The 27,308-nt window shown below is 60.7% G+C and overlaps 2 protein-coding genes across 3 annotated transcripts in view; both read right to left on the reverse strand.

Annotated features, from left to right (window-relative positions):
- The window catches only part of SLC6A3 (solute carrier family 6 member 3), a 34,925-nt gene extending 30,902 nt beyond the window's left edge, over nt 1-4,023 (reverse strand). The window contains exons 1-3 of the mRNA XM_086362424.1: nt 3,879-4,023; nt 1,849-2,175; nt 462-593 (exon numbers count right to left, since the gene is read on the reverse strand). Coding sequence (XP_086218550.1) covers nt 462-593; nt 1,849-2,134 — 418 coding nt within the window. The 5' untranslated portion in view covers nt 2,135-2,175; nt 3,879-4,023. The remainder of the gene's footprint in view (nt 1-461; nt 594-1,848; nt 2,176-3,878) is intronic.
- A 13,125-nt stretch (nt 4,024-17,148) lies between these two features.
- Nucleotides 17,149-27,308, reverse strand: part of LPCAT1 (lysophosphatidylcholine acyltransferase 1) — a 41,777-nt gene continuing 31,617 nt past the window's right edge. The window contains exons 10-14 of one of the 2 annotated variants that reach the window (XM_086362425.1): nt 25,312-25,437; nt 24,616-24,769; nt 24,234-24,332; nt 20,270-20,408; nt 17,149-19,209 (exon numbers count right to left, since the gene is read on the reverse strand). In XM_086362425.1, coding sequence (XP_086218551.1) covers nt 19,025-19,209; nt 20,270-20,408; nt 24,234-24,332; nt 24,616-24,769; nt 25,312-25,437 — 703 coding nt within the window. In that variant the 3' untranslated portion in view covers nt 17,149-19,024. Of the gene's footprint in view, nt 19,210-20,269; nt 20,409-24,233; nt 24,518-24,615; nt 24,770-25,311; nt 25,438-27,308 lie in introns of both variants that reach the window. The other variant, XR_015149122.1, reaches the window with a different exon arrangement.

Here is a 27,308-nt window from a genome sequence, read left to right on the forward strand (position 1 = left end):
CCTGCTGTGCAGTCACCCCAGCCGTGGCCCGCCCCCGCCACGGCCCTGGCCCACGCCCCTACCCTATGTCCCGCCCCCGCCCCCTTGGCCCACGCCCCGCCCTGGTCCACACTCTGCCCTAGCCCACGCCCCTACCCCACGCCCCGCCCCTGTCACGCCCCTACCCCATGTCCAGCCCCCGTCCCCCGCCACGCCCCCGCCCCGCCCCGCCCCGCCCCAGCCCCGTCCCTACCCCATGTCCCGCCCCCGCTCCACGCCCCACGCCGGCCCACACCCCGCCCTGGTCCACATCCCACCCCGCCCCACGCCCCGCCCCGGTCCACACCCTGGCCCACACCCCGCCCCGCCCTAGCCCACGCCCTGCCCTCCGCCCCGGCCCACGTCCCACCCCTCCCCATGCCAGCCAACCCCGGACCCTGGCCCACACTCTGCCAATCACGTGGGGCGCCCCCGCCCGTTACCTCTCAGGATGGGGCAGATCTTCCAGATGCCTGCAGCCCCCTCTCTGTTGAACTGCCCGAGGGCCAGCTCCATGTAGAACAGCGGCACGCCAGCGACGACCATGAAGAACAGGTAGGGGACCAGGAAGGCGCCTGGGGACGCGACAGCACACTCAGCCCGGACCCGAGGGCGCGCCAGCCCGGCGTCATCCCAGCAAGCGCGCCGCCGTCCACGCGCGTCCCGGCACGACCGCTGTAACCCTTCTTCGAAGCTCCCCGCAGGCTGGGGGCTGGGCCTCCTGCGTCTGTGCCCGGCTCCCGCTGTCACCGCACCCTGACACACCCCTCTGGGGACCGCGGTCACCCCCTGCCCGCAGGTACGCGCAGGCCCCGAGAGCAGAGCGGACCAGCCCAGCCCGGGGCGGCTCTGCTCCTCACTGCTGTCTGCTCTCCGCCTGCCCAGCCCTGGGTCCCCTCTCTCTCCTCCATGGGGATGTCTGTCCTCGTGAGCTGTGCATCCTTGGGGTCCAACGCAGCCTGGCCCCCAGGACGCCAGCCTGCCTCCGTCAGGGCTGCAGCAGAGCTCTCTGCTGGCAGGTGCCGCCCCCGGCTGGGGTCTCTCCAGGCTACGGCACTGAGTACAGAGATCGGGGCCCCGCCAGCTCAGCCGTCTTCAGCCGATTCGCTCTGCCTCATGGGAGGTTGGTTCTGCCATGGCTCTTCTGGTGTTTTGCCGGCGGGGGAGGCAGGGAGACCCCACAGGGCTGCCTGTCTTGGGTCGACTTCTGTACCTGCTCAGAAATGCCCAGCTGCTCATGGGCAGGCCCTCCCCAAGGAAGTTTCCCGAAGCCCCGAATGCGGGGCATGGAGTGACCCCGGTGGGGTGGCAGCGTCTAGGAGACTCACAGGAAATGAGCACCAATCTAACTGGCTTCTCAACTTGGACTCTGGGGGGGGTGACCTGGGCCCATTTCTTAGTTTACTGCCTTGAATGCAGATGGAGCAGTTCTAGGGCTGGCTGTGCAGGGGAGGCGGGGCCAGGGAGGCGCGGAGACACATTCCCTGGACACCCTGGGGCTCCAAGCACAGGGGCTGCCGCACACTTTGTGAGCACTGGGCAGGCTGGTCAAAGAAACTGTTCTCCAGGCCTTGGAGAATTTTCTTTTCCAAAGTGAAGGCCACTTTGGGAAGCAGAAGGCAGAGTCACGGTGCCTCCAGCCACGCCCCTACTTTCCTGGCCTCGGCGTCCTCCCGGACAGAACCAGCAGGGGAGGAGACCATTCTGAGTGCTACCACGCAAGCTTCCGGGACGTCCATGCGCTCCGCTCCGCCGCGTCCCCCCGGAGCCTGGCCTCCAGCGCCCTCGGGGCCCCAGGCAGGAGGGCAGAAGGCAGATGGACAGACTCACCCCCGCCGTTTTTGTAGCACAGGTATGGGAACCGCCAGACGTTGGCCAGGTCCACGGCGAAGCCGATCACGGAGAGGAGGAAGTCGGCCTTCTTGCTCCAGGTCTCCCGATCCTGGGCCTCCGTGGGGCTCTGCGGGGGGTTGAGGAGGGTGGAGTTCGTGAGCTGCACCCCGTTTTGCTCCTTGACCAGGACGAGTTCCACCGCCTTCGGGCCCGTGGCATTGGCCTCCTTGGCCGGAGCCACCACGGAAGACATGTGGGCCACAGAGCACCTGCCCTCACTCATGGCCTCCTGGACTCAGGAACCTGTACTTCCGCCCTCTGGGTCTTCAGCCAGCATGAAAGATAAACACACACAGGGATGCACAGGTTTAGCAGCCAGAAGTGTGGTGCACCGGGCAGCGTGGGCAGGGAGGGGTGGCTTTCCAGACGTTTCTGTGGGGGCAGAACACAAGCTGTCCCAGCACCTAAGGAGACAGAGCTGGGATGAGCAGATGACCTGCGCTCCTCGTGGGGCTGGGAGACAGGCCATGGGGACCTCAGGCCCCTGCCCTGCTCCCCCTCCCCTAGTCCATTCCGTAACCTGCAGGGTGACATCGCCTCTAATGTGGTTTCAGTCATAACGCAAGAGGCTACCTCCACGCTCTCCCCTCTGCCGTCGTAATGTGATGATCTTCAAATGGCTTCCCACAACAGTGCACACGCGTTCTTTACACTCAGCAACCAAAGTCAGAGGCAAAATTTTAAAACCAGGGTCACCCACAGGAATTCAGAGTTTCAAAGTAGTGATTACAAAAGCCTCCTTCAAGGAACGGCTGCATGTCCACATCCACTGCGGGCCCTGGACGGCCCAGGCAGGGATGGGAGCTCACAGGACTAGTTTCTGCATGGAGCGCTTCATCTGGGAAATCACCTCCTAGTCACCTTCACGACACTCTGGGCAGTGCAATCAGGGAAGACGGAAGAAATCACACAGTCACGCCGGAGGGCGAGGTGGGCCCTCAAGGCTGTGGGCAGCTTCAAACATGACTTCTGGCGTCTGGGTGTTTCAACTGCACACGCTCGCAGGTGTGCGCGCGCACGCACACACACACACACACACACTCTCTGAAGCAGAAGGCAGCAGGAGGCAGCGGAAACGGGGTGACTTTCCTCTGCATCCGAGTTTGAACAGAAACTCACAACACGACTCATCACAGCACGTTCCTGAGACGAATGAAAAGCACAGAAGAGACTTGGGGGAGGAGCAGAGGAACTGGCCTGCGGCAGCGTCCAGGGGCGCGGGCAGGGCTCGCGCAGACCCCAGCGGACTGCTCTGACGGCGGCCCTCGAGGGCGGGCCGGAGACCACCTGCTGGGGACTCCCGGCTCAGCATGTGGGGTGAGCCCACCTCATGCCTGAAGCCACGGCCTCACAGGCCAGCTTTGGGTACAGAAAGCAAAACGTGCTGCTTGGGCAGCGTGGTTCTGAGCCCAGGACAGAAGCAGAGCTGCAGTCTGCCCTACAGCCAGCCTGGATGCCCAGAGCCTGCACACACCCCCACCTTCCTGGGCATCCTGCCCCATCTTAGACAGCAAAGACTAAGCCCTGCGAGAAGAAGCCACACTGAGAAAATCACCCGGGTTGGATCTGGGGGCCGCTTGCCCAAGTGGTCCCCACCAGGCACAGGTCTAGTTCAACAGGGAGCAAGCAGCCCCCAGTCTCACAGGGCCAGCTGGGCAGGGAAGCCAGGGCCAGCCGCCCCATGCCCAGCGCCCTCTCCTAGCCTGGGGCAGGGCAGGGGCAGGGGACACCGGGACGCACACACAATCCCCGCGCCCTGTCTCAGGCTCACACCTCTCGGCCACCTCCCCTTCAGATGGGCAGCTGCCCTGTTGCAGAGCGCTGTGCATCCCAACTGTCGGCTACTGTTACCTGTGGCCTCCCCCGCACCCCGCCCCGACAGTTCCTGCCCGGGCCCCGCGCCCTCGGCCTCAGACTTCAGGGGACGCCGGTGCGCGGCGCGGGCCACAGGGGTGGCCCGGACTCACCTGCGCGCCCGGCCTCTGCGCCGCTGGAGACCCGCCACCCGGCGTCCGCCAAAGCTCCAGCTCCGGGCCCGCGGCGCTCAGGGCTCTTATCTTGTCGCCGGGACCGCCCCGCCGGCCGAAGGGGGCGCCCGCCCACCCTGGCTCCGCCTCCGGGCCGCCCCGGGTGGGCGGAGGGTGAGCGGGGCCGCGCCCCGCGCCCCGGCACCCCGCCCCCGGGAACCCCTGCCGAGTCGGGGCTGCGGCGCCAGTCCCCCGCCCGCAGCGCGTTGTGCCAGCGCTCCTGGGGCCTGGGGCGCGTGGGACCCGGGACGCCTCTGGTCCCAGGCCTCGCAAGACCAAGTGTGAAAGTCGTTCAGTGTGTCCGACTCTTTGCGACCCCACGGACTATACAGTGCTTGGAATTCTTCAGACCAGAATACTGGAGTGGGTGGCCATTCCCTTCTCCAGGAAGGGCTCTTTTCCGTGTCCTTCCCACCCCAGCTTGCACCCCAGAGCTGCCCCGAGCACCGGCATCTGCTTGGAGCTTGGGGCTCCCTCGGCCCACCCACTGCTCCGCCCCAGTGAAGCCCGGGAAGGGCAGTTGCGACGGGAAGGAGGTGCGCGGCGGGGGGGGATCGAGGCGGGTCTTGCCTCCCTCCGCTTCCTCTCCTCCATGCCACCTCCACCCTGACGCTGTACCCACCCCGCTCCCCAGACCAGTCGTCTGGAACTCTCTCGTCGGTTCCGTCGCCTCCTCCCCCCGCAGCCGCCCCTCCCGAGGTCTCTCTGGGGCTCTGGGGACATCTCCCTGACCAGGAGCTGGGGCGGCTTGGGAGCGGGGGTCCTGCCGCGACCCCGGCCTCGCCCTGGTGGGCAGTTTCAGACCCCGCCCGGTCTCCGTCCTCTCTCCTCCGGCTGTGCGCCCGGGCGGCAGCGAGGTACCCGATCCTCGTCTGGGTCCGGGCTGCGGAGACGCGCGTCCTTCTGCGGCCCGAGAGACGCCTGTGCAGGACCCAGGGTCCGAGCGTCGGGCAAGGAGCAAAGCGTCGGGGCGCTTTGCCGACCTGGAGCGCAAATCGATTGGAACCAAAGGGCTTGAATCACACTCGCATTGGAAAACGATTTCCCTGGATGGCCGGAAACCACAGCGGTCAATACCCGCTCCCTGACCAGGCGGACTGGGATCTTTGCCGAGATGACCCCCCGCAAGACTGTACATTCGGGACGCAGAGGGATGCAGTTCCCAAGCCACCAAGCAGGCCCAGGACCCTCAGATGCAGGACGGTGTACAGGTAGGTGGCACCCTGGCTCTGCACAAGGAGGAGCCCGGATGGCAGCCCTCCCCGCCCCTCCCCCCGCCCCCCCCCCCCCCCCCCCCGCCCCCGCCGTGTAAGCTTTGATTTTCCCACCTTGCGTCCCTTGCAGGGGGGGGGGGGTCCACACCGCGCTCTCTGCTCTGAGCCACATGCTTGGCAGTGTCCCTCTGCCAGGGCCTGCAGACCACCCTGGCTCCTCAATACCACCGTGCCCAGGGCTCCAGCTTTATTCCGGAGACCACACCTCCCTGCCTATCTCACAGCCTCCCCACCAGGGGCTGGTACCTGGTGTCCGGCAGGAACCACCGTCCCAGGCAGGACTGGGGTCCAGGGAAGAGCCCAGCACTCAATGTCCCAGCCTCTCTGCTGCTGTAACAAAGATGTTTCAGGCTGGGTGGCTTACAAAGTCGAGTGCCCACAGGACAGAAGAGCCTAGAAGCGCTCTGGAGCCTCCTTTAAAAGAGCACTTGCCCTATTCCTGCGGGCTCAGCCCCCACCAGGGCCTCATCACCTGCCAGAGCCACCCTCCAGGACCATCCCGGGGCGGGGGTGAGGGCATCAGCATGGATTTGGGGACGTGCACGCAGGGAGGTGACAGGGATTTCACGAGATGGTGACGTGCCACCTTGAACCCGTGAGGACCAGCGGCCATCCCAGCAGGCTGTCTGCCCACAGACGCTCCACGTTGTGAGTTTCGAGAAAAAAGAGGCATACTAGGTCGGGGCTCGATGCACGGTGTCATAGGAACACGGAGTGGAACCAGCCAGCTCAGACGTGTATGTCTGCAAGCACACACACCAGATGGAAAGGCCTGGGAAGGCAGGCGGTCCCCGCAGGGGCCAGCCATGGCCCGAGCCCACCCCAACGGGACTGCCGCCTCCGTGCCAGACAGACCCAGACAGGAGCGGCCCATCACGGCGTCACTAACCTGCACGAGGAGAAGGGTGCTGTGGGTATCCAGGGGTGCTGCCCCCCACCGGCCTCAAGATGAGGGACCCAGGGGTGCTGGAGAGCAGAGACCGAGGGAGCTGGACCCGTGGCCTGGCCGCAGAAGCCCGAGAAAGCCGGCTGCCTGACGCTGGTGCGCCTGCATCATCCTGGGCGGGGCTCCCCCCGGCCCGCACCTGTGCAGGTAGGACCTATGGGGTTCAGAGCCGATTAAACAGCCAGCCTTCACGGGCTTGGAATTCGGCCCAGGGTTTTTCTTCAGAGTGGCTGCTGTTGGCTCGGAGGCCTCCACTGGTGATGGTGACTGAGTTCCGTCCTGCTGACCTCGAGCGGTCGCTCACTGTCCGCTGTGGACCAGCTGCAGCCGCAGGTCCGGGGCGGGGTTCGGGGGGAGCCGTGGCCGGGCCGCTGTCCCCACTGTGGCTCTGCCCCACTGGAGGTCGCCGCTGGGTGTGGCCCTGTCTCAGCACCCCGACTTCAGGGGGCTGCGAGCATGTCCCCCACAGCTGCCCCACCCACAAGAGGACGAAGGCCACGCGCTGACATCAGGGTCGTGCCTTTGAGGTTCCCGAGAGGCTGGAGCCCTGGTGGGTGAGTGTAGCATTCTATCTGAGCATCAGAAAGCCGCCTGCAGGGGAGGCTGGCGGAGTGGGGCGGGATGGAGCAGAGCAGGTCAGCAGTGCAGGGCGATCCACACAGGCCAGCAGGAGCCTGGCTGGAGGGACGTGTGTGTCCTCAAGCTCGGTAGGAAGAGCTGGAGGGCTCAGGAGTCACCACGCAGGTGACGGGGTTGTTCCGGCCGCCAGGGCTGACTCTGGAGCCCGAAGTCTGAGATCAAGGTCCCGGAGGGGCTGCGTCCTTCCGAGGGTTGAGGGGGAGTCTGGTGCAGACCCCTGCAGCTTCTGAGGGTTTGCTGGTGTCCCGGGCTTGTAGAAGCATCACCCCATTTCCGCTTGTGTTCTCACAAGGTATAATGTGTGCGTGTGTGCGTGTGTGTGTGCATGTGTGTGTGTGATGTTGGATCAGGGCTCCCCTAATGCCTCCTTTTACCTTGACAACCCCTGTAAAGAACTCATCTCCAATTAAGGCCACATTCTGAAGTCTTGGGGCTTAGAATTTTGACATCTGAATTTGGGGGCACAGTTCAACACACAACAAAGAGGAACCTTACCAGACCCTGGCGTGCTGCAGCCCATGGGGTTGCAAAGAGTCAGACACAGCTTAGCGACTGAACAAGAAGAAGAAGATGCCCATTCTCCAGGGGAGCAGCTCAGAACTCGTCAGAGCCTCCTACGTTCCGTGGGGTTGCAAGAATCGGACTTGACTGAGCGACTAAGTGCACGCGCGCGCGCACACACACACACACACACACACACAGGGCGTGTGGTCCCGCAGCTCAGGCCAGGACGTGCAGACTTGGAGGCAGACAGAGCCGGTGCAGGAGAGCTGGCCTCTGGTGAGCCCATGTTCTCAGGGAAGAAAGGACTCTCGGGGGTGCTGCCTGTGGAGGGCAGAAGAGGATGCCCCCTCCCAGGGCGCTGGCAGGACCTGAGGGCCCTAGCTCAGGCCTCCTTCCCTCCAGCCTCGCTTTAGATGTGAGGGGCCAGCAGCTCTGTGGCCGCACCTTCCTTGCGGCCCGGAGCCCTTGGGTCATCTGTGCGTGGCTCCCCCACCCCTCCTGACCCTTTGCCCCAAGAGTCGGTGCCCATGGGGCTGGCAAGACTCTGGGTGCCCGCCTGAGGCCCGATCCCAGGTTCACGGGGTCGCAAGGCCTTCGTGAAGTGTCCTGGCCTCTGTCAGCCCCCCTGCTCACCAACCACCCTGACACGGTGCAAAGAGGACCCACAGAGCCACGGCTTCAGGCGCCGACCCTCAGGGCGCCGCGGGGTTCTCTGCTCAGCAGCCTTCCGCCCTCGGAGGCTCCCGGATGCCCAGGCCCACCTGCCCCTCGTGTGGGGACGGAGGGATGTGGGCAAAGAAGGAAGAGCCACGCCGTAGCCCCCCACACCCCGGGCGCCCCCAGCAGGAGGCTGGGAGCCCAGGACCACGCTTCCCGAGGGCTCAAGGAGGCCCGGCTTGGAGTCTGCGGTGGAGAGCTGGCCGAGTGCATGCGGGCAGCTGCAGAGACCACACAGGAGGCGGGTGGGTGGGTACATGCCCGAGTTATTCCCAAGGTTGAGTGTTGAGGGGAGCCCGGAGCCAGCGGCTCCCCCAGAGGGCACCGTGGTCTAGAGCAGCATCCCCCCTCGCCCCGAGGAGGGCTGCGTGAACCCCAGCCGCACCTTGAGTGCAGAGCCGGGGCTCACCCTGAGAACCCGTCAGCTGGGCTGGGGAGACCTGGGTGGCGGCCTGCCTTCCTAACAACTTCCCGGGGGATGAGCTGCGGCTGGTCCCCGGACCACACTCTGAGAAGCACAGACCTGGCTGGGCCCATGGGGTGTGGAAGGTTCTGGAAGACAGGGGTGCTGCATGGAGCCTCTGGCAGCCCCGCAGGGACTCAGTGCAGACCTTGGGGGGTTTTGGAGAATAACCAAACATTCTTGAGAAAACCGATGTTCTCCTTTGGGGTGAGTATGCTCCGAGCTGCAGCCCCGTCTGCAGGTGAGCTGAGCCCCGTCAGTTATAATGCTCGCCCACCTGTCCGTCTCCTACAGAGACTCTCTGTGAGCTGAGGGGCACGTGCCCCCCGCCCCCATCCATGGCACTCCCTTAGCCCATTCCTGGGCATCACGGGCACGTCCCACGACCATATGACCGCAGAAGCATATGGATACCACAGTGTGCCGACCCTGCCATCAAAGCAGCTACACTCAGAAGGGAGGGGAATCTTCCTGGGGGGCAGACACCCCAGCAGGGCACCCTGAGCTGAGAAGTGGGGAGGCTCAGAGGTGCGGGCCTCAGTGATTCTTGCCCATTGGCTAGTGTATCGTGGAGATGTCACAGAACCTTGAGAAATTAATGATAAGAGCTTTACCTGCAGATGACATAATCACCTATGCAGACAATCTGAGTGAATGTAGAAGACAAACACTAGCATTAACGAGGGAAGTTAGAAGGGCACCGGATGTACAAACATCAGCTGTGTTCCTGTGCGCCAGCAGCAAGCTACCGTAAAATAAAACTCATAGTAATTTCATTTAGAATAGGTTCCAAAACTGCCATGTGTGTGCAAGAGACAAATGTTGAAAACATTGCTGAAGAACTAAAAGGCTGAAGGAAGTGGAGAGACCATGTCCATGATCTTAAGTCTTAGTGTCATGAAGATGCCAATGCTTCTCAAACTGAAATTCTAACTGGCTTTTTTGAAGACCTCAACCAGTTGGTTCCTAAATGTATAGGGACCCAGGATAGCCAAACACTGCTGGAAAAGACAAGATTGCAGGACACTCTGTGACCCCGCCTCCCACATAAAGCTGATCTTATTTTCTGTCATTATCTTGCCATTTGTGTCCTTGCTTTATGAACAGCTTTATTGGTGTTTAATCGATGAACCACAAACTGCACGGATGTGAAGAGCGCCGTCTAGGAGGTTTCTGTGGTCACAGAACACGCGCCCCGTGAGGGTAACATTCCTTGTGTTCAGACCCTCCTCGTGCCCCTGCAGAGCCTTCTCTATCCCGCCCCACCGGCCTGTGGCCTGTCTGCCAGCCACAGATCCCTTCATTCTTCCTAGAATTGTACATTAACGGCACCACACCGTAACCGGCATATTTGAGCTGAATCTGTGCTGTTGCACTCATATTTCCCTCAGTGGAGAAGGCGATGGCACCCCACTCCAGTACTCTTGCCTGGAAAATCCCATGGATGGAGGGGCCTGGCGGGCTGCAGTCCATGGGGTCACTAGGAGTCGGACATGACTGAGCGACTTCACTTTATTTTTTCACATATAGATAGAGCATCATCTATTCACCCCTTCACCGGTTGATGGACGCTTGGATCTTAAAATAAACCCCCTGTGAACACCTGCACACGAGTCTCTGTGTGGACATGCACTTCTACCTCTCTTGACTAAGAGCTTAGCTGTGGGATGGCCGGGCCATTTTGCTGATGTGCGCTTAACTGCTTTTTAAAACTAGTTGTTTTGCAGAGTGGTGATGCCATTTGCCATTTCCATGGGCAGTGTGTGTGAGCGTTTCTCTTGCTCTGTGTCCTTGTCAACACTTAGAATGGCCCCTTGATTTCAATGTTTACATGCTAGCCATTGTGGTAAGTGTGGTAGAATCTGGTGACAGATTAAATGGCGTTTCTCTGGTGACTGAAGTGTTCTGCAGTCCTTGTGTGTGCTTGGCATCCTCATCACTTCTTGTCAAGTGGCTGTTTAAATCTTCTGCACATTCGGGTTGTTTGTTATGTTATGAGAAAGTGTTAGTCGCTCAGTCGTGTCTGACTCTTTGTGACCTCATGGACTGTAGCCCGCCAGGCTCCTCCTGTGTCCATGGGATTCTCCAGACAGGAATACTGGAGTGGATAGCCATTCCTTTCTCCAGGGGAATCTTCCCAACTCAGGGATTGAACCTAGGTCTCCCGCATTGCAGACAGAATCTTTACCATCTGAGCCACGAGGGAAGCCCACTCATTGTGTTAGATTCTTACACAACTGTTGAGTTTTGAGAGTTCTTTGTATATTCTGGATGCAAGTCCTTCATCAGATAGATGACTTGCAAATATCTTTTGCAATCTTGGATTGTCTTTTCATTCTCTTAATTGAGTCTTCTGAAAAACAGAAGTTATTACTTTTGATGAAGCCCAACTTACCAGTTTTTTAAATGAATCCTGCTTTTAGTGCTGTATCTGCGAAATTTTTACTTCACCCAAGATCGCAAAAATTTTTCTCCTAAAGTTTTTCTCTAAGAGTTTTAAGTTTTAGGTTGCGCCTTCTGTGTGGGACCCATTTTACACTCCCATGGTGTAAGTGTAGGTCGGTTTCATTCCCTTGTCCTGTGGGTCACGCAGAGAGACATGCTGAGAACTTGGGGCACAGCCTTGTGGGCGGCCGCTGCGTCCCTGGGGTCCTGCTGACGTGTGTCGTTCACCGGGAAGCCCTCTAGTCAGCCGCACGCCTTAGGGTCACCACGTCCTCCCGGGAGCGACATCCTCATCATGCATGACCTCGCTTAGACCCGCTGACCAGCTGGGCTCTGAGACTGACATCCACTGCACCTTCTCCTGATGGAGTTAGCACCGCCCTTTCCCTTCGGCCCGTTGTATCCGTGTGTGGTGTGCTTACTGGTGTCGCGGGGTCAGGTCTCACTTTTACATCCTGTCTGACGGTTTCTGGAGGTTGCTCCCTGTGGTGCTGAAATGCCTGGGTTCAGTCCCCCAGGCACCGCACCGTGCCCTCCACCCCTCAGCGGCGTTTGCCGACCTGCAGGCCGGGGGTTTTGTTTCTGAGTCCACGTCTGCCTCCTCTGCTGGACTCTGAGCCGTGTCCCTTTGCCGTGATGTTCTGGTGTCTCCTTTGCATGATGCACACTGCTGCCCGCTGCCTCTGCACCGACCTGGGCCGCTGCTCGTCACCCCTCCCGGCCACCGTCGCACCGTCTTCACCTCTGTGTCACGAATCCCAGGATGCGTCGTCGCTTTTGCGTCAGATAATCATCCTGGACAGAGATCTAAACAACGAGCAGCAGTGTTTCTGTTCCCCCATGTGGTTCCGGCTGAGCCCCCGCAGGCCCGGGTCCAGAGCGGAGCCCCTTTCAGGCTTAAGGACCTGCATTCTCACTGTGCCGTGAGGTGTGCCGGCCGGCTGGTGATGAATTCCTTCAGCTTCTGAGCTTAGAAACACTGTTGTTTCCCTTTGGGGTTTTTTTTTTTGTGTGTGTTAAAAAAAATTAAAATTAAAAGAAAATACACACTGCAAAAGAGATGTTTTTGCTGCATGAAGCGTCCTCTGTTCCGTGGACCCTGCAGGGTACAGCTCTGCCCTCTGCTCACCCTGCTGCCCTGAGCCCTTTGCTCTGCTGACTCTGTTCCTCGTCTGGTCTAAGCATTTGATTACGATGCTCCTGGTGTGTCTCCTCCGTGGCACTCCTGTTTGGAATCCTTATGCTTCTTGGACCCAGGGGTTTATAGTTTGTATCCAACTTGGGAAAGTATTTCTTCAAGTGTTTTTCGGTCCGCCCTTCTCCTGGGGGACTCCAGTGGCAGGGCTACCGGGCGACTTGAAGCCCCACCTGTCGCTTGTCTCTTGTCTCTGTTTTGTTTTGGGTAGTTCCTGCTGCTGCCCTTCGCGTTCACTTGCCATCTCTTCTGTGATGGCAGTCTCTTTGTGGAGCGTCTGTTGTTCTGGATCATGGACTCTAGGGCTTCAGTGCTGGCAGCTCCTGGGTTCTAGAGCACTGGCTCAATAGCGTGCAAAGGCTCAGTTGCTCCGTGGCCTCTGGGATCTTCCTGGACCAGGGACGGAACCCATATCTTCTGCGTTGGCAGGTGGAGTCTTTACCGCTGAGCTGCCAGGGAAGTCCAGTTTGTGTCTTTTAAAAGACACCTTTTGCATCTCCACCATTCATGGGCAGCCTTGCTTCCAGCTGGCGTTTGAACACGGAGTCCAGCGATTTTGCGTAGTGATCGTCAATGCTCTCATCTGCTAATTCCGTCATCCGAGTCACTTCTGGGTCTGTTTCTGTTGATGACTGGTCATCTTTCCTGGAGTTTTGCACCTACGTGACCTCTGATGGGAGGCAGAGTGTTGTGAACTTGACCCTTTGGGTGCTGGGTAGTTTTATATCCCTCTGAATATTCTGGAATTTTGGGCTGCAGGCAAGCTCCTTGCAAAGAGTTTGGTCATTCTTTCAGGTCTTGCTTGTGAGCTCTGTGTACTGGGGCCAGTGTTGTGTTTGGCCGAGGGGCCATGATTTCTTCATGGTTCAGGCAAAGCCCACCTGAGTTTGCACTGATCACACCTTCCAGGACAGAGGTGAAAACAGCCACTATGCCTCCATCTTGACCAGAAGTGAAACTATGGACTCATTAACTTTTGTTAAGTTGAAAAGAACTAATCAGAGCCTGAGCAGCTCTTGATGACCCTGTGACAGAGACCGGCCCTCGGCTGGCAGACCCGGCCAGACCCTCGTGCAGTCGGAGCGTGGAGCTGGGCTCTGCCCCTGAACAGGAGGCTTCCTCCGCATCAGAGGACAGACACCGTCGGTCGTAAACGTCTCGGGTTTATTGAGCGTTGCCCTGACCCGGGCAAAGAGTCTGTTTTGTCAACTGCTTTCTGTGCATTTTTAATGGCAATTAAGTCAGTTTGGTAAAAAGGTTGTTCACATTATCTGCGTAATCGCGCTTCTGCCCTTGGTGGGTCTGTCGATTACTGAGAGAGTCGTGTGAAACATCTCCAGCTCTCTTTGCTGATCTATTTGCTTCCCCTGTTCGTTCTGTCAGTGTTTGCTTAGCACGTTGCGAGCTGCGTGACGGGGGGGCTGAACGGGAGATGGCTGGTCCTTGGGGGGGCTGAACCCCGAGTCAGCCGCAGTGTTTGCCCTGACACGTAATCCTCCTTGTCTTAAAGGTCACAGTGCGGTGTTAATCCTGCCGTATCTACTGTCTCAGAGTTGTGTTTGCATATTACATATATTTCCTGTTTTTTAACTTTCAGCATGTGTTTAAACAGCATATAGTTAGAATCTTTTGTTTGTTTTTTCGTTTGGCCGAGCGACTGTCCTTTAGGAGTTCTGGGTCCATATTTGATGTAATCACTAGTATCGTTGGATTTAATTTTACCGTTTGCTGTTCGTCTTCTATTTGTATTATCTGTTCTTTGTTCTCTACTGTCCTGCTTAGTTTGGATGAAATTATTATCCAAAAGCATTCCATTTTATTGCTGCTTATTAGTTATACCTCTATGTTTTTAAAAAATTATTTATTTTTTGTTTATTTAGTTTTGGCTGTGCTAGGTCTCTTGTTGCTACACAGGCTTTTCTTGAGTCTGGGTGAGCGGGTCCGCCCTCGAGTCAGGGCGAGGGGTCTGGTCTCGAGTCGGACGTGCAGGCTTCTCTCTGCACTGGCTTCTCTCGTTGCAGAGCCTGCTCTAGAGCACGGGCTTCAGTATTCCTGGTGCATGGGCGTAGTTGCCTAGAGCTTGTGGGATCTTCCCCGATCAGGGATTGAACCCCTGTCCCCTGCAATGGCAGACGGATTCTTAATCGCTGGACCACCAGGGAAGCCCTACCTCTGTGTTTTTATTCTGTTTTCTCTGGAGGCTTACCATACATTTTTAAGTTTTCACAGCCTCCCTTCAGATAACACTTTTCTGCAGTCAGGTTCCCACATGCGTCGCGCTCTTACCTTTTTCCACAGCAGTATTTTCTTTTTCTCTGGCTGCCTTTAAGGCTCTCTTTACCAGCTTCCAGAACATTGTGTGATGAGCCTTACGGTATTTTTGTTATGTTTCTTCTGTTTGTGGCTAATGGAGCTTCTTGGCTGTCTGAGCCGAGAGATTGGGGAGAAGTCTGGCTAACGTCTGTTCGGTGTCTCTTCTGTCCTGTGCTCCCCTCTGGGAGTGGCATCTCCGTGATGGGACCCTTAGTGCCGCTCTGGGTCGGCCTCCCCTCCGTGTGTGCTCCGTCGGACACGCATGTGGCTACACGAGGGGCTCATGGTGTTTGCTCTGCAGCATGCATCTCAGGTACCCCGTCCGGGGTGGGACCTGGGTGGTAGCTGTGGCCTCTCTTTCCAGCCAACCCAGCGAGTACAAGGTGACAAGGGACAGAAGGGTTAGGGGGACACACCCAGAGCCGAGCCAAGAGCAGCCAAGGCTGGCGTGGCTGTGGCCAGACCCCGCCTGCCCCCCCGGTCCCTCCCGTCCTGGAGGGGAAGGGCTTGTTCTGTCGTAATGCAGTCCCTGTCCACCCTCCCCCCTCCCCTGCCCTGTCTCCGAGTCTCCACCAGCACCAAGGGCAGAGCTCACCACTGCTGACCGCCCACCTCGTGTTACGTCAAGAAGGGGTTTGGTTCACTGCAAGGGAAGCCTGGCACTCTGAGCAAGTCCCCACCAGAAGCACTGGCCTGACGGATGGAGGGTCAGTGTCTGCCACCTCAGTGCCAGGGTCGGTCCTAATGGGGTGCCCGTGGCACGTCGGATGTGTGTCGAGCTGGTCTCGGCGGGGCCAACGTCTGTGACACGGGGTGGGGGGGGTGTTGGGAGGAGCTGAGGGAAAGCTCTTCTCACCCTCGCCTGGTGACCCTGGGGGCCTGTGTGGCTCTGTGTCTGGGGATGTCCTGGCTCGCTGTCCGCTGGACACGTGTCTGGCCTGTGGGACTTGGGGGCCAGGTGGCGCACAGTGGCTGGGAAATGTGAGTGGGGCTGGCGTTGTACTTCTGCAGAAGCATCAGCGTCTTCTCTCTTCCCCAAGCATCTGCCTGGCGGGTCCCAGGAGAGGGGCTACATGGGCATGGGGACGCGGAGATGCGCAGGGTTGGGGGGTGCCTGGGGACAGTGAGTGGGGTCACCTGTCACTGCCCTGAAACTTCTCTGCTGCTCCGGGCTTGTCTGTCTTAAGGGCTCAGTCCCCCCGAATGGGATGCTCCTACTTAGGGACACAGTGGAGTCACTGCCCTGCAAGCTTAGGTGGTCACAGCTGTTAGGGGTCCTCCTGCCAGTGAGGCAGCAGGATGGGGTGCTGTTACAGATGCTAATGACAGCAGAGAGGGGGCAGGGGACCCTCTGGGTGCCTCTCAGCTCTTTCCTAGCTGAACCCGTGACCAGTGGAGGCAAGACCACAAAGGCTCCAGGTGCTTTGGAAACAAAATGTGACTCCTTTCTCTTGGGAAAGACCCGACTGGTCAAGGTATGTGGGGACTGTGGCCTGGGGGTGGGGAGGAGGGGAAGGAAGCAGAGAATACCAGCCTCAGCCGCACACCAGCCCCAGGAGGCAGGACTGCGGTGCCCTAGCGACTGCCTTCCTGACTGGCATGTGTGTATGTATGTTTGTGTGCCTATGTGTACACATGTATGTACATGCACGTGGGCACATACGTATGCATGCACGTGCATGCGTGTACAAATGTGCATATGCACGTGCACACATGTGCACACATGTATGGACATGAGTGTGTGCGTACATGCACGTGCACGTGTGCACAGGTGTATGTGCACGTGTCCCCGTGCACACATGTATGCATATGCATGTACACGTGCACATGTGCACGTGCATGTCCGTGTGTGCATACATGTACGTGCATGCACGCACGCACCTGTGTATGCATGCGCATGGATGTGCATGCATGTGCACATGCCTGTGTATACGTGTGTGCACATGCACACATGTACCTGCATCTGTGCGTGTGCCTGTGTATACACGTGCATGCATGTATACGTGTGTGTGTGTGCATGTATGTACACCCCCCTCTTGCTTTACAGTGGGGACGGCAGTGGTAGTGAGTGGGAACTTCACCACCTAGTCTCCCACGTGACAGAGCATCCGATGTCCACTGGCACTAGAACTAAGCAGAGGCGGTGGGACCCCACTTTCTCGGAAGTGAAGCTACGCGTGGAGGAGGGGTCATGACATCATGGGAGTCACTGCCTCACGGGGAGGTCAGGATGGACACTGCGTGGCCGCAGGGATGGACAGTGTGGTCACTGGCCACCCGATGCTCTCAGCAGAACCCTGTGTTCACGACTCACGACGTTCGGCTTTTGGGGCTGCAGTACCTCAGCTCTTCCTTCTATTTCTAAATCCTTTACTGAGTCGATGGGCCCGAATTCAAGATCCCTGCTGGTCTCTGCTCAACAGCGTGTGAGGAAGGTATGGGTTTCACTGAGAAAGAACAGAAACTGACACCACAGGTCTGCAAACAGCCTGGGAGGTTGAGTTCTGGGAAACGTCAGCTGCTGTCTATGTGAGCATGAAATATCCAGACCCTCCTGTTATCCAGAAAGTGTTTCCTACGGAATTTCAATGACTGTGCTTTCCCAGCCTCCTAGAAAAGCAGCAAGAAACCATGCAGACGGTGCTCCTGTGACAGGCTGAGTCACGCCTGCTGTTGCCTTTCTAATAAAAAAACACACATAACAAAACGCAATCTCAAGCATTTAAGACGCTATGTTTTATTCGTTCTATTGAAAACCTCTGGCTGTTTTGGAGCTGCCCATTCCCTCCCCCACCCCCAGCACCCTGTGGGGCCCCTGCAGGCGGTGGGCCCCTCGCAGCTCCTGGTCCCACCCAAGGGGGATTCACCCCTGAGCTCTGTACATTCACAGCTCTGAACCCACGGCCCTAAGTCACTACGAAAGAGAGAAGAGAATCAGGAGGAACAAACATCCATTCAGGGTCTGTTTATCAGAGATTTTTGCCTGAAAACGCCATAGCAGCGTTTCATTCAAAACCCCTTCATCCACAGACGCGGGCCGAGGCCCCTGCTCAGAACATCTCGGCTCGTTCACCTCCTTCATGGCCGGGCGCGGGGCTTTGTCTTGTAAAGATGAACCTTCATGCACTCTATGGTCATGACCTCAGTCCTGTTTGCTGCCAAGTCTGTGCTAGAAGTTCTGTGTCCTACAGGCCAGCGCCCTGGAATGATGTCCGGTGCCCCCTGCCTCACACGGGGCGGGAGGGGCTCTGGAATGAACGGAAGTGAAGGGGGTTTCCTTTCCTGACGCCTGTCCTTCTGTCTGTCGACATGTAGGTCTCCGAGCCTCAGGAAGTCAGTAAATATTTGTTCTGCAATTCCAGCTCTGGTGGCCACTTTCCATGGCCCTAAGACAAAATCCAATCGCCTTAGAAATTTAAAAAAAAAAAAAAAAATCCCAAACAAACCCAGAAGCTTTGCTCCAGAAACACACTGTGTGGTTGTCATTGTGCTTTGAGGACACGTTTCTAATCACGTCCTGAGGAAATGAATCAAGGTCATTTCGTGAGCGTGAAGGAGGCCCCTGGAGCCCCTCCCTGAGCCCGGAGCTGCTGCCCCCCACCTCCGGGCATAGACAGGGACCCCAGCCCCCAGGTCTCCCTGAACCCCACCACCTGCTCCCCACACCTTCCTTCCCTGAGGCTCCCCTGGCTCCTGATACCCCGGGAAACCTGGGGCAAAGGAGGGTGCTGGGGGGAGTCAGCGGCTGGCGGAGCCTCCTGGGGACTGACTGTGCCCTCAGGGTGCCAGCCGGGGAGACAGGAGCCCCCGCCGGTTTCCACCGAGGCCGGACTCCCCTCCCCACGCTCTGGGCTCTGGTCCCAGCCTGCACTCACTGAAGTGGATCCGGTCACCCCGAAACAGAAACCCCAAGCTGGTGTAAGAGCAGCGGGGCTGAAGAGGGCTGAGGCGGCAGGAAGGCGGCTCCGGACGGGGCGCCTGTGGCTCCCCAACGCAGGGGCGGGGCAGGGGGGCAGCCCGGATGGAAGGGGCTGGAGAGAAGGTCAACTCAAAGCCCCAAAGAGCCCCAGGATCTACCAAAAAAGGGCCTATAAATAAATATCCTCCGACCCTCAAAGGAAAACGAAGTAGAAAAACGATTCTCTTCTGGTAAAAAAAAGGCTGAATGTTTCCTGAAGTATCTAAATGAAGTTTACAAAAGACTCATGAGCTCCTGCAAATATAGAAACGTTTAAAAATCCGACGGCGGCCCCGCCCGCGGACTCCGCGGAGGGCGGCGGAGACTGTGCTGGAATCGACACGCGGGCGGGAGTCACACCTTCAAGTGCCCGTGGAGGCCGCCGGCCCGCACTGCCTGGACCGGACCGGAGGGCCCGAGGGAGAGGATGGGGGCAGAGCCGAGGCTCCAGGTGAGGACAAAGCAACTGAGGGGCCCCGAGCGCCGCCTGGAAGCGGGGCGGAGCTGCCCCGCGAGCTGCTGTGGCTTTCCGCCCAGGACCCGGCCCGAGGGCAGGGCACAGGCAGCTCGCGCGGGAGTGTGAGGCCGGCTGGCGGCTGAGCACAGGCCTGGTCTCTCCAGACCCTTCCGCCCTAGTCCAGCTTCTTGCGAACAGGCTCCGTCCCAGTGGCCGAGTTTTCGGGGCTGAAGTCGGCGCAGAAGCCGTTGGGGGTGGGAGCCGGGGGCGTCCGGGCGCAGCTCCGGGGGCGCGTCTGCTCGGGGTACAGGTATTCCTCCGCGAAGTCGGGGTTCGCTTCCGCGAACCTCTTGAAGTCGGCTGGAGAGACACGGGCACCTTGGTTAAGAGCGTGGGGGGCAAAGGTCTCCAGTCTGGCGTCTCTCCGGGCGCCCCCCTCACACCCAGGGGCGTCTTGGGATCTATGTGCACGCCCAGGAGGATCGACGTGCACGCCAAGGAGGCCCCGCGCCCGTTTTCTCTGCGGCGCTCCAGTCACCGCGGAGACCTGGGCGGCCGCCACGCAGCCTCGGCCACGCCCTTCCGGGAACTGAAGGGTCAAGTCCGTGGTGTGTCCTGAGTGCTCAGTGTCCTGAGATGGACTCGGCTGTGCCCTGGGGACACCCAGTGCAGGGTCCCCCTGAGCCCTCGCGGGGCCTGTGCTGTGTCTCCCGGTGACTCTGAGACCTGGCTTCGGGGTGGGGGACGCCCTGGGGCTTTGCTGGGGGTGCCCTGGGGGCTCGGCGATGCTCTGAGCCCCAGGTCGGGGCGCCGCAGGCTCCAGGCGGCTGCAGAGAGGCGCCCGTGCTCCCTTGGGCGGCAAGAACAGCCTCCATAGGGTCTGCAGTCTGGGGGCTCAGAGCAGCGGTAGCCCTGGCTCCCCGCGGCCCCTTTACCGCAGGCGTGCACACCCAAAGCGAGGCGTGGCGGCTCCTCCTGACATTTGGATGTGATTTTAAAACACAGCCAAACAAGGTGACCTTTCCTGAGCAAACTCAGCGCTCATCTCAGGGAGATTACGGCTCATCCTCTGATGAGCCGGCTGCCCTCGGGGCTCCTGCTGCCCTCGTCAGGGTGGATTCCCGCCCGAGGCGCGCAGCCGTCCCACCGTGTGGGGGACAAGTGCCAGGGCCAAGCCCCCCGGAGAGGAGGTGCCCTAGGAGTCAGGGCGGAACCCCTCCTGGCCCCAGGGGCCCTGATCTCCGCCCAAAGGCAGCCCCTGGGGAGGGCGTCTGCTTCACTGCCAGACAGACCATGCAGTGAACCACCGTACAGAGGAGACTGGGAGCCCCGCCCCAGCCCTGCCAGGCCCCAGGTGGCGCAGGGGAGCGGGGCACCCCACCTGGCACGGGGGTGTCCTCCCCGGCTCCCGGCCACTCACCAAACGCGATCCTGCCCTTCCGCTCTTGGTCTATGGCCCGGAAGAGGTCGGTCACTGTCAGCTCCGCCACCCCCAAGGCCGTCTTGAGGATGCTGGACAGGGCGTGCTCCTCGACGCTGCCGTCCTGTGACCCAAACATCTGCGGGGCAGGGCGGGCGTCACCCAGAGGCCTCCCCTGCCACACAGTCCGCGGCTGTTCCGCTCTCAGGCTGGGCAGGAGCCCAGGTCCACGACCCAGCCCTCGGGCCTTGAACTCCCTGCTCTTACGTCTTAAATCCACCAGACACGGTGCTATGGACACTGCATTGCAATGGCCTGGCGTTCGGCCGTTGCCTGCGAGGTGCCCACTTCAGACGTCCCCCTGGGTGAACACACCACAGCCGTGACCTGTGGTCACTGGCAAACCGCAGGGTGAGGAGCAAGGCTGGCCCCCAGCCCCCAAGGTCCCCTTCCAAGGAGCCCTGGTGACCCACACAGTGGGCCACCGCAGTGATCCCCTCTCCCCTCCTTCTCTAACTTTCCCCCTTCTGCTTTGAATTCACCGCTGAAGAGTGAACCCCGAAGCCCCAGGCCCCACCCTCACCCCCCCAAAGGCAGAGCCCAATCCACTCTCTGCCAGTGACCTTGCTATGCGGGGGCGCTGTGGGCCCTCCAGGACCTGTGAGTGACAGGCCTGTCCTCTCAGGGGTCCCTGACGGTCATCACTGCTGAAGTCTTGCAACCACAGTGAGGCCACACGGGCCGGTGCACCCACAGCCTTGGTTACCACCGGGCTGAGACCCACCCGCAGCCCCTGTCCCTGTGCGGCCCACCTTCCCAATGCCGCCCCTCTCACCCGGTTCTGGAGGAGGCCCCCTGGCCCCCCGAGGCTGTGGCAGAGCTGGGGGCTGCCCACCCCCGTGCCTCCTGCGGGCTCCGCTCCCCACTCTGTGACCTGGGGGCCCCCAGGCCCAGCTGCTCCCTGACCCCATGACCTCTGGAGTATCCACTCAGTCCTCCTGCCTGGAGGCGGGCTCCCCAGGGCAGGACACCTGCTCCCCGGGTCGGGCAGAGCTCAGGCCCCGCCCGGCGCCCTGGGGGGCTCACTGAATTCTGTCAGCAAGACGAGCTGGCCACCTGCACGCACAGCTTTCCGGAAGTGGGAAACCTGCCACCAGGCGCTTCCAGCAGCCTCCACCAGGTTTCCGTGTTGGGGGGCTGCCTCCACTGCCTCCGGGGCCCAGCCCGCTCCCCGTCCCCGGCCTGGGGCTATGGGGTGGACAGCTCCCGAATCCCCTCGTATCTCGCTTCCTCTTTACGTTTGTCAAACCAGGTTATCTGCAGACAGACCTCTCTCGTAGGCTCCAGAGCCCCACAGTCCAGCCCAGCCCGTGGGCGCCTCCCACCCACCAGCGCTGAGACGCTTTGGGGAGACGACTGGGCCTGAGGCCTGAATCTGTGATGCCAAAAGTGAGGGGACCTGTCTCTACATCCAGAGACGACCCTGCTGTCTGTCTGAGAAAGGCCAGGAGCCACCGGGGCTCCCCCCTTCATCTTCCTGAGCTGATGGTGTTTGCACCACGACCGTATCTGCAGGTCACACGATGATGACCATAAAGAAAGCTGGGCGCCGAAGAACTGATGCTTTCGGACTGTGGTATTGGGGAAAACTCTTGAGAGTCCCTTGGACTGCAAGGAGATCCAACCAGTCCATCCTAAAGGAAATCAGTCCTGGGTGTTCATTGGAAGGACTGATTTTGAAGCCGAAACTCCAATACTTTGGCCACCTGATGCAGAGAGCTGACTCATTTGAAGAGATTCTGATGCTGGGAAAGATTTATGGCAGGAGAAGGGGACGACAGAGGATGAGATGGCTGGATGGCATCACCGACGCCATGGACATGAGTTTGGGTAACCTCCGGGAGTTGGTGATGGACAGGGAGGCCTGGCGTGCTGCAGTCCATGGGGTCGCAAAGAGTTGGACACGACTGAGCGACTGGACTGAACTGAACTGACAGCAATAGAGAAAGAGGAAACGAGGGACCCAGAAGTACGTTACGCTGCCCGCGAGTACTGCTCTGGGGAAGCCCCAGGTCAGCACGGGTCTCTGGGAGCCTGAACTCCACGGTAATGCTGCATCTCAACCATCGGCCCGGAAGGACTGTGACCAGCACGTGAGGAAGGCACAGGCGCGTCTGCACCCCGGGCAGGGCACCTCGCAGACCCCCGGGCAGGGCACCTCGCAGACCCCCGGGCAGGGAACCTCGCAGACCCCCGGGCAGGGCACCGTGCAGATCCCCCAGGCAGGGCACCTCGCAGACCCCCCGGGCAGGGCACCTCGCAGACCCCCCGGGCAGGGCACCGCGCAGATCCCCCGGGCAGGGCACCTCGTGGACCCCCGGGCAGGGCACCTCACGGACCCCTCGGGCAGGGCACCTCGCGGACCCCTTGGGCAGGGCACGGTGCAGAACCCCCACACCGCATCTCGGGGCCGCCTGCCCGCACCCGCTGAAGCGCGCCACAACCCTGGTCTGCGGGTGGGGACGGAGGAAGAGCCTGTGAGTCGTCAGCGTCAGGTGGGGCGGCCCGTCCACATGAGCAGCACACGCGGGCGCCCTGTGGGGACACCGGACACGGGGCTGCCCACTGTCTGGGGGGCCCAGGAGGGGCGGTTCTTGCAGGGGAGGCCATCATGGAGAAGCACCGGGAGCCTCGGGGCAACTGCACAGGTGGCCCTGCCCCCGCCGGCCGGTGCGCCTGGATCTGGGTGGGCGCCCTGGCGTTCATGGTCGTGCTCGGCGGCTGCACTGAAAGCAGGTCGCCCGCCCCCCACCAGCCGCCATCGTGACGGCAGATTCTACCCAGTGGTGTCCGTGCAGCTGCTGCTGGGCCGCCTGCCGGGGCGAGGCTGGCACAGGGGCGATGAGCCCCGAGAGGTGCCTACCGAGGCTGGAGGACGTGGGTAGGCTTTCCGGCCTGGGTCCACCAAGCTCTGATGCCGCCCGTTAATGCCTCTGCTGTGACTAGCAGAAGCCACCCTGTGCCGTGGGGGACCCTCCCAGCCGTGGGGAGGTCTGCTGGGGCTGGAAGGCAGAGGCGGCGTTCTCCACCCCTGAGGGACAAGGGTCCCCTGACCTGCATACAGTAGGTGCCCGTGAGTCTTGCTCGTGTGAGCTGTACCTGAGAGATGGAGCCTGTCTCTTGGTGGCAAGGCCTCGCTCCGTCCTGGGGGGCTGACCCCACCAGGCAAGGCCCGCCTCGCTCTGTCCTGGGGGGCTGACCCTGCTGGGCAAGGCCCACCTCGCTCTGTCCTGGGGGCTGACCCTGCCGGGCAAGGCCCACCTCGCTCCATCCTGGGGGACTGACCTTGCCGGGCAAGGCCCGCCTCGCTCCATCCTGGGGGACTGACCCTGCCGGGCAAGGCCCGCCTCACTCCGTCCTGGGGGGCTGACCCCGCTGGGCAAGGCCCACCTCGGTCTGTCCTGGGGGACTGACCCTGCCGGGCAAGGCCCTCCTCGCTCCATCCTGGGGGACTGACCCCTCGAGACCAGCCTTCAGGACCGCTGGGTGGATCTGGGTGGGGCAGGACTCCAGCATGACCCTCTCCCCACCTCCCAGACTCACTGCCCCCCTCATGAGCAGCCTGGCTCGGAGTCACACTGGGGCAGGTGGCTCTTCAGTCCTGAAGCCCTGCTTCCTTCTGGTCAGCTGCCAACGGGGAGGCCATGTGGGGAGAGACAGCCCAGCGGCCCTGCTCGGCACCAGCAGGACTCAGGAAGGGGAGCGGGGACTCTCATCTAGGAGGAGCGGGGCAGAGGCACTTCTGGGCCTTTCTGCAAGCAATGGCTGGTACAAGCTCGTGTGAAAGGAGCTGCCGCATGACTGAGTTCCCCAGCATCCTAAGGGACTATTAAGTGTATCAAGGTCAGACGAGCCTGTGTCTCCCCGACCCCACATGTTAAAGTCGCAGAAGCACCGCACTTGCCTTGAACGCCAGCTGGATGGTGTCCAGGGTCCGGGCCGGCCGGCAGACGACAGACAGGGCGACCACGTACTCGCGCAGGTCCACCTCCCCGCCGCCGCCCTGGGGAGAGACGCCTTCAGCGAGGGCCCCGCCGCCTCCGAGGGCACAGGTGGCATCAGGGGTCTTCGAGCGACCAGCTTCAGTTCCCCAACTACAGGCGTGCTGGTCGGCAAACACTGACTTAAAAGCCAGATTTCTATTTGCGTTTGAGAAGCTCAGGAGAAGACACGCCAAAAGACAGGTGGCTAGGGAGACAGGCAGCAAAGGCTGGTCTCTCCTTTGCTTCCAAAATCGCCCCCAGGGAAAAACAGCTGTCCCCACCCCACCCCACCCCACCCCCTACCTCATCAAACAGGGAGAACAGGTCCTCCAGCGACTCAGACTCGGGGACCCCCAGCTGCGCCGCGAACTCGGGGAGCGTCACCCTCCTGCCCTGCGTCATTCTGGCGCTTTCTGCGTGCCTGTCCAGATCCTGTTCAAGTTTTTCTGGTTTTAGTCTAAAGAAAAAATATGAGGGGAAGATTGTTTTCAATAAAGTCACGGAATGCTGAAAATGGAAGCTTCACTGTTACGTCTTAAGACCCCGCAAACCATGAAGGTGATTCCGAGATGGAGCATCAGTCAGTCCTCGGGAAGAGGGGCTCTTTTGGAAGCCCGAGGGCCGACTGTGCCCTCCACAAGCGCTGGGACCCCGTGGCGTGCGGGCCCACCCGGGGACAGGCCCTCCCAGGATGCGGGGCGGGGCTGGGGGGCGGAGAGGCCGTCCATAAGGAGACAGTCAGGCCAGCCATTCAGGGTTTAAGACACTTGTGCGTGGAATGACGCTGGCGTTTGAAAAAGAAAAAACCCCGAAACCTCAGAAGGAGCACCGTTAATTGTCTCAGCTGTCCTCCACCTGCAACCTCCGGGCTGTCATCAGTGCCCAGGCGGGGCCCACACGAAACCTGTGCCCGCTGAAAGGTCTCACTCCTTTGCCCCAAGTGCCCATGAGACGGCCGTCCCAACTCAGTGCCCACGAGCAAAGGGCCAGGGGACTCACCCCAGGCCCCGGAGAAGCCTGGCAAACTCCAGAAGACAGGTGTCAGCGGGGAGACGGAGCTGGCCTTCCGCCAGGGCCAGCTGGCAGTCCTCGAACGTGTAGTCCGTCACAGCGACGCCCAGGGCCCTGCGGGAGAGGACGGGCCGGGTCAGCCGCCCCCAGGGCAGCAGGGTGACTGTCCCAGGAATGCAGCGGCCAGACAGCGGCGTCACACGCGAAGGCCCCGAGTCCTGGCCCCTCTCGCTCCAGGCTCAGCTCTGACGGCAGAGAGCCATGCGACAGTGACGCCTGCCGAGTCACACGCCCTACTTCCTGCTCCGGGACCCGTGGGTGCAGCGCCCTGAAGCGGTCTGTCCCCCGAACGTGTGCGTTTTTAATAAGAGACTGCCCTCCGCACGACCCAAGCTGTCTGCCCTGTAAGTGGTGCTTCTGCTTAGGTTTCCATGTTCTGCAGCCTCAGTGAAGCTTAGTTACACATTAAAAGTAGAAGTTGATAAGGATACAGGTGGCGTTCAGGGTGGAGGGGAGTCATGGAGAGAACCAGCTCCCCAAGAACAGGAGCGACCCCCTGGGGGAGACATGGGGCACGGGGGGTGCTGGAGGAACAGGCGGCTTCACCGGCAGAGCCCCGGGCACGTCCGCGCGGCTCGGGGTCTCCTGCTGGCACGCAGCCTCGGGGAGGGACTCGGGGGACAAAGGCCCGCAGCGTCAGAGAGTGTGGAAGCCGGACGAGAGTCTGCACACGCATGAGGGGACCAGCTGCTCTGGGGGGGGGCCCCCGCCCCCGGCCTAGGAGGCAGGACAGGCAGCGCCCCGTGAGTCCTCCCACCCAACGGAGAGGGGCAGGCTCGGCTTCCCCGGGCCGTTCCCACCTGCGCGTGATGCGGGGAGAAGCCGCAGGCCTGCCCCCAGCCCTGCTGGACTGAGGCCCCTCCTGTCAGTTCCCCCCAGAAGCCACGTCTGGGGGGCCCTGAGCAGGGTCTGGAGGGAGGAGGGAGCCCCTGACCTCCCCCTGGGCTCCCCCAAGCCTGCAGGATGGGATGAGGGTGCCCGTGGAGCCCACAAACACCCACCACCTCCACGTAGGAGCCTTTAACAGGAGCAGCTGGGCGCTGAGTGCTCTGGATGCCGAGGCATGTAAACCGCTGATGTTTAAAGAGCATATTTCAGGGAGCTCCCAGGTAGCCTAGAGGTTAGGACTTGGCGCTTTCACTGTGGAGGCCTGGGGTCGATTGTTAGTCAGGGAACCAGCCTGTGTGCCAAGCAGTGCAGCCAAAATACAAAATAATGGCAATGATAATAAGTACCACGCTCGGCACTAAACACAGAGGCTGAACAGCTGACTGCAGACTTCAGTGACTGGGGGCCTGGGGCTGCCCAGCTGCGGGCCAGCCTGGTACCTCTGCAGTTCTGCCCATGAGATATGGAGCCCGCATCAGCCGCCTTCAGGGACAGGAGGCCGCCCTCGAGGTGCAGGGCACCCTGCTCTCCAGGCTGGCACTGCCCTGAGGTCAGAGGGAGGCAAAACCGGTCATCCCACAGGCTGTCTCAGATTTCACAGAAAACACCCTTCTCCTGACGTTTATGGAAAATGCATTCAAGTTAGGAAATTTACCAGGTATCGAAAACGACCCTGCCAACCCTGTCTCCATAACCGAGTGGGCTTTCACTCGTCTCGGCGGGACAGTCGGCCCTCCGGATCCAAGGCTCCACACCCGAGGACACGGAGGGCAGCGCACAAGACCACCACACACGAGGCGCTCCAGCCTCCTGGGCTTTGGTCTCTGAGGGCCCTGGACCTAGTCCCTGGCAGGTAGGAGGGCACGGCTGTGGTTCCTGGTTGCCATGGCGATGACCCTGAAGGCTCCGTTCCGCGGCTGCTCAATTCCCCTTAAGAGCATGCAGTCTGGCCATGTGGGGACGGGAGCCAGAGCCACAGCAGGAGGTCCAGAGTGTCCCCGGGCCGCCTGCAAGGCCTGTGGGACCCTGGGTGGGAC

Source organism: Bos grunniens, chromosome 20 (assembly GCF_055505025.1).
Source record: "Bos grunniens cultivar Pamir isolate PY7600 chromosome 20, Bosgru_T2T1.0, whole genome shotgun sequence".
Taxonomy (NCBI): Eukaryota; Metazoa; Chordata; class Mammalia; order Artiodactyla; family Bovidae; genus Bos; species Bos grunniens.